The 11,792-nt window shown below is 29.0% G+C and overlaps 1 protein-coding gene across 4 annotated transcripts in view; it reads left to right on the top strand.

Moving 5' to 3' along the window:
* Nucleotides 1-11,792, top strand: part of LOC117182287 (disks large 1 tumor suppressor protein-like) — a 398,897-nt gene that overhangs the window by 73,787 nt on the left and 313,318 nt on the right. The window contains exon 1 of one of the 4 annotated variants that reach the window (XM_033375409.1): nt 1,462-1,526. The exons of the other annotated variants lie outside the window; for them this stretch is intronic. Coding sequence (XP_033231300.1) covers nt 1,511-1,526 — 16 coding nt within the window. The 5' untranslated portion in view covers nt 1,462-1,510. Of the gene's footprint in view, nt 1-1,461; nt 1,527-11,792 lie in introns of those variants that run through there. 4 annotated transcript variants of the gene reach the window in all.

The following is an 11,792-nucleotide window of genomic DNA, read 5'->3' as shown; positions in this document are numbered from 1 at the left end:
GTTATGAATCGACGCAAAAATTCGCTTGGATTACGCTTATACAACGTCAAATTGGCGGTAGAAATGTTTTTTCGAATCAATTTTTGGTCCACTGTTAGCAAATGCGGCTGTTAGCAAACGTCTTGTTCAGTGTGCTCTGAAACCTAAACTAACATGGCGATCGGGCTGAAACTATAGCTACAAGCTATCTAAGGATGGTACTATAGAACGCCACCTCAAGGTAGGCCTAGTGGCGCCATCTCTTGGTCCGGCCGGAAACTTATCAATCCACCCTCGTAAACCTATAGATTTTTATTTCGAGGTATCTTGTCTACATTATAGGTAAATCCTCAATTGTTTAAACAAATACAAACTTTGTGTAAGAAAATTCTTTCAAAATTGATTGATGAACAAATTACATCATGACTCTGTTACAAAAAAGATGAATTTTCCCATATGATTTAATTAAATGTTGAAAATATGAATAACGTCACTTGAAAATAACAGTTGGCCAGTCTGATCTAAAAAAAAAACAGAATTTTAGGCGAATTGAATAAAAAAATTTGTGTAGACAATTGAAGATTCATTAGATAATGTAGACAAGATATCTTGAAATTAAAATCTATAGGTTTATTACAAGAAAAGTTGACTTTTCTACCATCATTAAAAAAAAGTTGAAAATTGATCATTGTAATTAATTTTTTAAACAAAGGAAGAAATTTGGAAATAAATCAAGTCTTTTCGAGATAATAAACTGCCACTCCGATCTCAAAAACAGATTCTATACGAATTTTCGAGAAAAACAGATCTGAACAAATAGAATTTATTTAAATAAATGGAAATTAACTGAAGAACATTTGCAAACATATCAATAGACCTATAGTAATGATTTTCGAAAAAAGGAGAACAAACTGCTTAAAAGAGTCAATTTCCTGAAGACTGTATATTTTTTGATTTAAGGGTAGTTTTCAGGGCACCGTGGGGTGGGTTAGGGGCGTCAAACCCGTATGTATAATGGGTGAAATTCTTCGTTGGAAACTTCTCTACAAGTCTTATAACTTTAATGTCAACTTTTCGCTAACCCTGAAAATAATTTGAAGAATATCAAACAGTTTACTTTTTTGGATTTCGAAACGATTTGGGGGGATCGTTTGCATTTATTTAAAAGTCGCCATTTTGGACCACCCTAATATCCAGTTTTTATTTTTAAAGTGAAAAAATGCCAACTTTCGCCTACAAATGTTTTTCAACTAACCTAATTTTAATGACAAAAAGAATTCGGAAAACAGTATTTCCTGAGTTAAAAAAATGGAGATACATGATAAGTAAGTCATGAATTATGTTTAATATTTGTTTTCGATAGTATTTCAATCTTACAACATGTATTTATCTTTAATTTATAAAAGTTATTTCGTGTTGTAAGTTAATGAAATTTGAAGCAAATTAATTTCCTCTGAATATTTATTTCACATTAGAGAGTCCGAAAAGGAAACATGATTGTTGACGAAGCCCGCTACAACTACCATCGAAAATGGTTCCAATTCAATGTAAGTGTTATTCTCTTATTGTAATAAGCATTAAAAAAAAGAATATCATTGTAGTGAATCTTCCAATGAGATCTTTTAAATGTAGTGGTTTTTCCAGAATAATATATATTTTGTTGATATTTCTATGTTTGAAATTTTTTTATTTAATTTAGGAAAATTGAAGAACGTCAGAACATACGGAAACGATAAAGGCAATCGGGCCAGGAATAGGAAACCACAAAAAAGCCGTATTTCTTCCAGCTCAAGATATGAAGCCTCCCTGTGCTTGTAGAATGAAGTGCAGAAATCTTTTATCGGAAGAAGAAGGTTACTAAAAAAATGTTGGTCTGTAAGTGATCAAGAAAAAAAACTTTTCGAAGTCGAAGAAAATTTCTTATGTGTACACTAAGATGGCTCAAAAAGGCTTTTATTTTTTAGAGGGCAACGATCCCCCCAATTTAATTCCAAATACAAAAAAAGAAATTGCCTAATTTTTTATTTTGTCATTTTTTTATTTTAAAAAGTACCGGTTTTGACTTGAAGTTTCCCATCCAAAATGCATGGGGAAAATCACTTTTTTGAGTTTTTGGAATAATTTTTTAGGGTTTGAAAGAATGTGACAGGAAAGTATGGGGGCCTGTAGAGAATTATCCAAAGAAGAATTTCATTTATCATGTATATGGGTTTGACACCCCTCACACACCCCCACGAGTTCCTGAAAACTACCCTTAAAACAAAAAATATCAATTCTTCATGAAATCGACATCTTAAGTCCTGTATTCTGGTCTTTTTTACTTAAAAATATTAATATTGGTCTAATGGAATATTTATTATCATTGGTTAATTAATTTTTAATTATTTGAACAAATGGAATTTATTAAAATTTTTTGTTTGAAATTTTTTTCTTGAAATTATTGCTGTTAGTCTAGTGGAATATTTAATAACATTGGTTCATTAATTTTTAATTTTTTAAACAAATTGCATTTGTTTAAATTTTGTTTTCATTAGTTTTTTCCCTAAAAATGATTACTATTTGTCCAGTGAAATATTTATTAATATCAGGTCATTCATTTTCAATTATTTAAACAAAAGAAATTTGTTTAAATAAATTCGTTTCGATTTTTTTAAAATAAAAATTATTACTGTTGGTCTAGTGGAATAATTATCAACGATAATTAATAACTAATTAGTAATTAATTTAATAATAATTAATTTATCAGTTATATATAAGTAATCATTTTTATCAAAACAATTTAAAAAAAATAAAATTAATCAAAAATGTTGATAAATATTCCACTGAAGAATTATTAATAATGTTTAATACATAAGTTATTTACAGAAATTCCATTTGTTTAAACAATTGAAAATGAATGAACTAATGTTAATAAATATTCCACTAGACAAATAGCAATAATTTTTAAGGAAAAAAACGAAATTTCGAAAAAAATTGTTTAAACAAATCCCATTTGTTTAAATGATGAAACATTAATGAACCAATGTTAATAAATATTCTACTAAACTAATAGTAATAATTTTTATTGGGAAAAACGAATTTTCGAGAAAAGAAATTATTTAAACAAATTCCATTTGTTTAAATCATTGAAAATTAATGAACAAATGGTAATAAATATATCCATTAGATCAATATTAATAATTTTAAGTAAAAAAATATGAGAATACAGTGTTCAAAAGATCGATTTCATGAAAAATTGACACTTTCCCGTCACATTTTTTCAAACCCTAAAAAATGATTCTAAAAACTCAAAAAAGTAAGTTTTACCCATGCATTTTACATGGGAAACTTTAAGTCAAAACCGGCACCTGTTAAAATAAAAAAATTGTTTAAAATAAAAATTACGTAATTTCTTTTTTCGGATTTGAAATAAAATGGGGGGGGGGGTCGTTGCCCACTAGCATGCAAAAAAATTTTGCCATGCATTTTTGGACCACCGTAGTGTACACTTTTGAAGAAAGCGGCCAGCTGGTAAAAGTATGCAAAACATTTTTTCTGAATACTCTGGACATTAGCAAGGAAGTTTTCCACTATTCTGGTGGCAAAATTCAAGATTCAGAGACCTGTATACCTAGATCATTGATGCATGGAAAACATTCAAAGCAAAACGTGCCAGAAGGAATTAAAAATGAAGTAATTTTCCATATCAATCCTTATACACGAATTGAATCTCATTACTGTCGGTTTAGTTCCAGTCGAGAATACTTAGATTCTCGGCTTTCAATCGCAGAGTTATATAGATCATTCCAGAAACAATATGCTCTCTAAATATGAATCAGTAAAAAATTCACTGATTGAAATAGTAGATAGACATTTCACTGATTAATCAGTGATTGCGGACTTATTCACTAATCAGTTCAGTAACACCAGAGTAAATCATGTGAAGCATAACCTCTAAATTTGTAACTTAAGCGTTGTTGTTACTCTTTCACTTAAGTAGCAAGAAGAATTCCTTAATGAAATTAATTTTTTAATTTTCGGGCTGTAAGTCTGCTAAACTAACTACGGGACACATATACTTACCGGGTTTGTACATGACAGTCCAATCTTCAAATTAAAGTAATATGTGAGGTTGCTTGTCATTTAAAAGCATCTTAACTATTCACCTTTTTTAATATTTGATCAGATTTATGCATTTTAAGTTTTTGCTTTGGTTCTTTGATTGAATGTACTAAACTATTATTTTATTGTGATTGCTAAATTGGCATAGTGCAGTGCTGCCAATCCTCAAAAGTAGTTATTCCACTGAATCAAAAAGTAACCGTTCACTGATTGTCAGTGACCCATTTATAGCTATTTTAATGAGTGAAATTTCAGTGACAATAAGTGAAATTCCACTGATTCAGATTTAGAGAGTGGTTTGGACCCTCTGAAAGAGACCTATTATAGGGACCTTTTTTACACCGAGTTCATCATGTCATTTCATTATCCTTGCAAAGACTGATGCAATCATTGTGAAGAAGCAAAAGCTGACAAAAATCCTACTCTTTCTCAGCAAGAAACAAGCCACATCAGGAAAGTCAAGTGGAATTTAAGAAAGAACGTGATCGAGACTGAAGTGTCTATAATCCGACCACCATCTATATTTGTTTTGATCTGGAAAACGTGTTTGGTTTACAAAAAGCTGAAGTTTCTAATCTCTTTTACAAAAGAAAATTGAACGTGTACAATTTAACTGCATAATGCTCGCTAAATAAGAAACCGTACTGTGTGGAATGGCATGAGAATATTACAGGCAGAACAGCGAATCACATCGCAAGTGGGCTGATAAGAATATTGAAAGAGGTTTTAAATTATTTGCCACAAGCAGAAAAAATTATTCTCTGGCGTGATTCATGCGTGCCTCAAAATAGAAACTCAGTCATGTCCTTTGCAATTAAAAATTTTCTGGAAAACCTGCCATCATGATCCTGGAAAGTCTCTAAAATGGAGATAGACTTCCATTCAAAAGTATGAAAAGTATCGTTTATGAAAGAAGTCGGCCTTTCCACGTGACTTATCAGAACAGTCACGGCGAACAAACTACCCAAATTCAACTTATAAATCCTACATGAACGCGACAAACTCTCAGCAAAGCCGCTCTTCCTGGAGTTCACAAAATCAAACTCGAAGCAGAAGAATTAACAAAGCTGAAAAACAGAAAGGAAAGAATGAAAACTAAACAGAAAAAAGAACACATCGACCTCAAGAAAAATGATTTTCTTTCTATGGTGAAATACATGCCTGAGATTGATAAAGAGTTTTATACATCTCTTTTTAAGTAGTTAAATTTTTTAAATTTTTACTGTACGTTCAAAATGTTTGAGGGAAAAATTAAATTTTTGTATCCGCTTATCCCAAAATGTATATGAATTAATGGTATAATTAATAATAATAATAATAATAAAATCGGTCAATATTACCCTTATCCAGGGCTCTTGAAATTATCATAGGGTTTTAAATGCAGGCTTCGGACTCACCACACTATTCGAAACTTTCTTTGAGTGATGACACTATTTTTCTACAATTTTGAAAAAAATGACACTAAAGCAGCTATTTTGTCACAACTGGTCGCGAATGTCACTGTTTCTTTACCGTTCCTTAAAAAATATTTTTTGTTTTTGTTTTGTTTCTTGTGAAGTAACAATGCTGTTTAACTTTCCACAAAAACAAATGAATTCTCAACGAAAAATGTGACAATTGATAATTTAACTAGAAAAGATGTCCATTTTAAATAAAAAACAGTTGAATTGTCCCAAAAAGGATGATATAGTTTTAAGATGTTTGAAAGTTTTCAAGTGAAAAACAAAAACACTTAAGATTCCTGGAAAAATTTCAATCGGTGTTTTATTAAAAAAAAAATTAATTTTGAAAGAAAATTTCAAAAGGTTTCAAAACATTTCATTAGATTTCTGGATTTCAAAAAATGCAAGCTTTTTTAATTTCTAAAGATTTTAGAACAATTTTAGGAAAATTTTGAATAATTTTAAAGGCTGTTTAGATTGTTTTGAAATTGCTTAAATAATTTACAATTTGAAAATATTTCAAAATACTATAAACAAATCTGGATCTTTGAAAATTTTGAGATTAAATTTAAAAAATTTTTTCTGGATTTTAACAGGTTTCAGGATGATACAAAAAATTTCTTAAGATTCTTAGGAAAATTAAGACTGATTTTTTATTATAATATAAAAAAGAATCTGAAAGATTTTAAGGCATGTTTAAAAATTTCAGATCCCTTAATGTAGGAAAATTATATTTACATAATCTTAAAACAAATAAACTTAAAAAATAAATGATTATTCGAATTTTTATTTTGTATACAAAATTATTTTACCACTTAAATTATAATTTATTTAAAAACTAATCTTTTCTGATTGAAAAATCGATTATTTTGTTAAACATTCGTATAGTTCATAAAATGTAACTCTTGTTTATTTTAAACTAAAATGTCTATGATTGAAAATTAATTTTTTTGTTAAAGGGTAATTTCAAGTGAATTAAGTCTAATTCTCTTATCATAGAAAATAATTTAATATGTTTATTTACAAGAGCAATACATTTTTTTTTAATTTGAGACGTTGGGACCTATCGGGAATAACAAATAAAATATTAATGCAAGAAGCTGAAGGATCCTAATTAAAAAGCTATATTTTTCATACCTTCAGTTTTTATACTACTTCATTACTGTCTTAATTAAATTCTTAACTTAATTAATTTTAATTTTCCTACTATATAATTGAACTGGGAATTGCTTCTTGAATCATTTCATAAAATGAAAGCAGACTGAAAATTAATTACTTCGGATACAGATCTAATTTAATTATTCTTATCATATTTGCTGCAAGGCATTATATAGTAAGGGAGTTATAGCTTGATAGCGATGTAACTAGTATTTTTTAACTAATTAAAAAACGAATTATTTTTTCAGAGCAATTTTTTATAATTAAAATATTTAAATCCGAAGTTTGTTTGCACCTTTGGTTTTCAACGCAGTTGGTTGTTTCAAGGAGATGAAAAGATACTCTACACGGAAAAATTTCTTGAGGCGAACGAGAGAATCGAGAATATACTCGTATTAAACTCAAAGAAAGTGTACGCTTGGATTAGGTAAAACGTTTAGTTAGAAGAGTTACACATTTATTTACTTTATGTAAATTGTTCTCGTAAATCAGGTATTGGGACAAAATTGCTAAGTTCGAAAGTTTATTATTTTCGACAGATTATGTATAATTGTATTATCTTCAGATTAGAAAAAAATGTAGTTGTTATAGAAATATATTAACTTACAGTAGCCAATTTTTCGTCTGGTATCGCGAAAATGAATTTCCCTGAAATCTGTGTAATGCATTTGGAGGTCAAGTTTGTTGTTTTTATCGCGTTTCTTGATATTTCAATATAGTTATCGCCTACAATCAAAACAAATGTAAATTATTATTACTGCATCATAAACTCCTTTTAATATTAACAATCGCGCACATTTTACGTGGTAAAAAGCGTTTAATTGTAAAAAGTAAATCTCAACTGTCACGGCTCCCGATTAGACCGTCGCCATTTTATTTCGCTGCTCCCATAATGCACCGGCGCTCTTCCGATAATTGCTTCAGACACCTATTCTTAATATCCCTATTATAGCTATACTTATTAGGGGTTTGACTATACGATATCCCTGGCATATGGAAAATGGTCAAGGATATTCATTTTCGCTGATCTAGGGATCTTTCTAAATTCCTTCGTTCGTTTTCAGCTAAATGTTTGGCTGTAATAAGGAATAATAATATCCCTGTCACAGCTCAATTTTTTTACCGTGTATAGTTCTCTATCATGCTGATTCTGCATTTTCTCGCCAGCATTTTGCAGAATTCTTGTCTCAAGTTTACAGCAAAAAATAGTCAAGCTGACATTGATCTGCAAGAAGTAAAAGCCGATTTAACTAAAGTGGGAAATATTATCAGAACTTTTGAAGAATAATTTAATTACAACAGTCAGAGTGTCTAAACGGGATATTTCTTTGGGGCATGGAATTTATTGAAAGAATTATAATTTTTATATAATTGGGAATTGCCATGAATATAGTCAAACTCTTCTATAGCGCCGATTTTGAGCCTGACGGTGAGTAGGAACTAACTAATTATAGCCCGCTCTGCTTTTCTTTGTTCACGCCTGAGTGCTCGCTTGAGCGACAACCCTAGACCCCGCGCACTTCCTCTTTCACCTACCAGCGGCCCGGCTTTATTTCTCAAAAGCGCTATAGAAGAGAGGGCTATTGCAGAGTTTCACTGTAATGATAATTTCCTTCATTTTAGAATCACTCAAGATAAGAAAATTTCGTTAGTAATAATCATTTCTGCCTTGAGGCAGGGAATTTTCAAACAGAATTATAATTCTAAGCTGCTACATAGAAAATCAGTAAATAAACATAATTTTGAGTTTGAGAACGGAGATTTACGTCAACAATTATAATTTTGACTTTTCACTTGGAACAGGAAAGTTTCTGGAAGAACTGTAATTCTGATTTAACAGGGGATTTTAGTAAAGAATTATAGTTTCGGCTTTGATATAGGATATATAGGATATATAGGACAGGAAATAAATAAATAAAATGTGCAAGAATTCAGTAATCAATTACAATTTTTTGCACAGATCAGCGAATTTTCAAAAGAAAAAGAAGAAAAGAAATGTACTTCTTAACTAAAATGCCATATTCTAAAGTAAAAATTAAGATAATCATTTTTACGTTAGAACAGGAAATTTCAGAAGATAATTTGAATTCAGATTTACAACAGGGAATTATAACAAAAACAATCCCTGTTATATTTCAGAATTTGTCAGATTTAGAAAATTCCTTGATTTAGATCAAAAATTTTTTTTAGCAAATTATCATTTGCCAACATTTGAAACTCCACTATTCTAAATTTTTGATAGAAAAAGGGAGTTAGTTACTGTATTTCAGAATTACAATAGAAAATGCTGTAAACACATATAATCCTGACTTGGAACTGGGAATTTTTCTAAATAAATGTAATTTCCCAACTGTGATTTCAAATATGCATAACAATTCTGTTTCAACAATAAATTATTTCCAATATACACAATGAAACATCTTAGCACTTTTTTGGTTTACAAAGTCATCATTATTCAATTTCGTTCATTTGAACGTTCACAAATTCAAGCACATTTAAAATGTAGACTATGGCACAAGTATCATAATTTTCATGTTATGTTCAGTTCATAATAAGAAATTTCATTGATAATCATGATTTTTATTTTAGGACGCCTCTCTTCCTAATTTTGGAACAAGGAAATGTTTGTATATTTGAATTTTAATAGGAAATTTTGATGTACCTGAAGTTCCGAACGTTCAAATGAACGTAATTTTTTACTGATAGTTATGTAAACTATAAAAAGGGCTCAAATGTTTGTTAATTTATATTAGAATTCATTTATTATTGAAACAGAATTATAATGCATATTTTAAATTGTAGTTGGAACAATATTGATGGATAAAATAAAAATAGGGAAAAATATTTCGTTCATTTGAACGTTCAGAACTTCAGTTATATGAAATTTTGTAAAATAATATAATGTTGACTTGGAATAGTGCAATTATAATTTATACAAGGAGACAGAGAATTTGAGTAAAGAATTATGATTTGACCTGGAAACGGGAATTTTTGACATGGACAGGGAATTATAAAAATTAATTTTTATTCTGATTAAGAAAAAAGGAATTGAAAAAATACCTGATTAAATTCATAATTATAATTTCTTTTCAAATTTCTCTGTTCCAAATCAGGATTGTAATTCTCATTACCAAATTTATCTGATGTTACAACTACGGATTATAATGCTACTATAAAATTTCCTGACTCAATTCAAAAGTATTCTTAATTTTTGTAAATGTTTATGATTTTCTTTAAATCCTTCAAAATCGTTTAAAATCGTTAAAAAAATTTTAATTGATCAGTAAAAAATTAACAATTGGCCGGAAGTAAAGAATTGGGAATTTTAAAACATATTCATCAGGTAGATAGTGTCTACTAATCAGAAATACTGGAAAATATTTGGGAATTTAAAACGAGGAATATTAGGGAATTAATTGGAAGCATAAAATCGAACCGGGAGATACGTTTAAAGTTTTAGAAAATCTAATATCTTTAATAAAATCATGACAACAAGACAAATAGGAAATTGTTTATTTTGATGACTTAAGCATTTTGGAGTGAATGGTTTGATATCTTTCGTAAAGCCTTTTTATTTTTGTCCAAAAAGTAAAATTTCAGCCTACGGAAACCAGAGTACATTTATGTTTTTTTCAAAAACTACAAAAATATTCCCAAATAATATAAGAGTGAAGACAAATGTTTATGATCTGATCAAGTAGTATTCTTAAAGAGATGTAATTAATATTAATTAATTATTATGAAATTATACTTTTTTACGAAAGACCTTTTTAATTTCAACCGTTTTATAATTTTTTAATGTTCTTAAAAATAACGATTTTTAAAGTAAACTTTATGTTGGATTTTCCAAATTGAGACATAAATATAGTTTAGTGATATTTGTTTAATAAACGCGTAGATTATTTTCAACTTTAAAAAAAAAATGTCTTGAAAATTCCCATTCTGAATTATTATTTTAATTTTTAAAAATTTGTAACGAGAAATGTAAATCTTTTTCAGTTTTCTGAACTAAGTTACTGAGTTACTCGCTTATGATAATTGATAAAAATGATTACTAAAGTTCTAGAAAAATGGAATAAATTTAGATTATAATTGCTATAGACGTTTCAGCAAACGATGCACAGTGGGCAGAATCGGGAATTTACTATTAAAAATTACCTACAGCCTACAATTGAGTGTCCCCATGCAAGAACAAGACGTAGATTTTTCTAGCGCGGCGGAGTTGCCCCTGACGACTGAAAATTCAAATTAGAAACTTTGAATTTTAAAACATATATTATCATAGATAATTACATTCCAAATATTTTTTTTTTCTTTACAAGAAAATCGTATCTTGTTTAGTTTTTTAACAAATTGCAAAAAACGAGTTTATTCAAAAGTCGATTTTTAATTCGATTTTTGTCTTTGACTCGTACTCAAATCCACAGTTTTTGGAATTTCTTCATAAAATCTAAAGGAAATATTCCTTATAATATCCTTGTTATGACAATTAGCGATAAAACTTTTCAACATTATTTATAACAATATAAAAAATTATTGCCAGAGCTAATGCATATTTCGTTCCACAAAACGTTTGAGTGTTTAGTTTATAGAGGAAAGTTTGAGCAAACAAAAACTTACTGCGGAGAAGTTGTTCAGAAAGGTACAAAGAAGTTTCCTGCAAAGGCTTTTTTCAAATAAATTAATAGGTAAAAAACTGTGAACGCTAAACTTTGAGCGAGCGACTGATCTTTATGCGTGTGTTGCCCCGAGTCGAGATGTCTTGCAGTTTAGGCGAATACGTATGTTTATAATAATTTATATAAATAGTTAATGAGAACATTGTAATCACAGGCTTATATTACAGTGCTAATTATAATATGTTCTAACAGGACTTATTCCATATTTAATTTACATTATATTATAATACAATTTTATTAATGTAAAGTTCATATTATTCCTCTTCGCATAACACAGAATCATCGACTTTTTTAATTCTTGTTATCGACGCAAAGTTATCGGTGAAAAATTTTTGACCTTTAGGAGAGAGATATTTAAGCAAGCTTTTAACGTCATTCATTTTAGCTTTTGTGAGACCGACTTTTGGAGGGGCAATCTTTTCCAAGTCTCTGA

This window comes from Belonocnema kinseyi, chromosome 10, assembly GCF_010883055.1.
Source record: "Belonocnema kinseyi isolate 2016_QV_RU_SX_M_011 chromosome 10, B_treatae_v1, whole genome shotgun sequence".
In the NCBI taxonomy this organism is placed as follows: domain Eukaryota; kingdom Metazoa; phylum Arthropoda; class Insecta; order Hymenoptera; family Cynipidae; genus Belonocnema; species Belonocnema kinseyi.
Note: the sequence above shows the minus strand (reverse complement) of the source record. Positions and strands in the feature narration are given on the sequence as shown.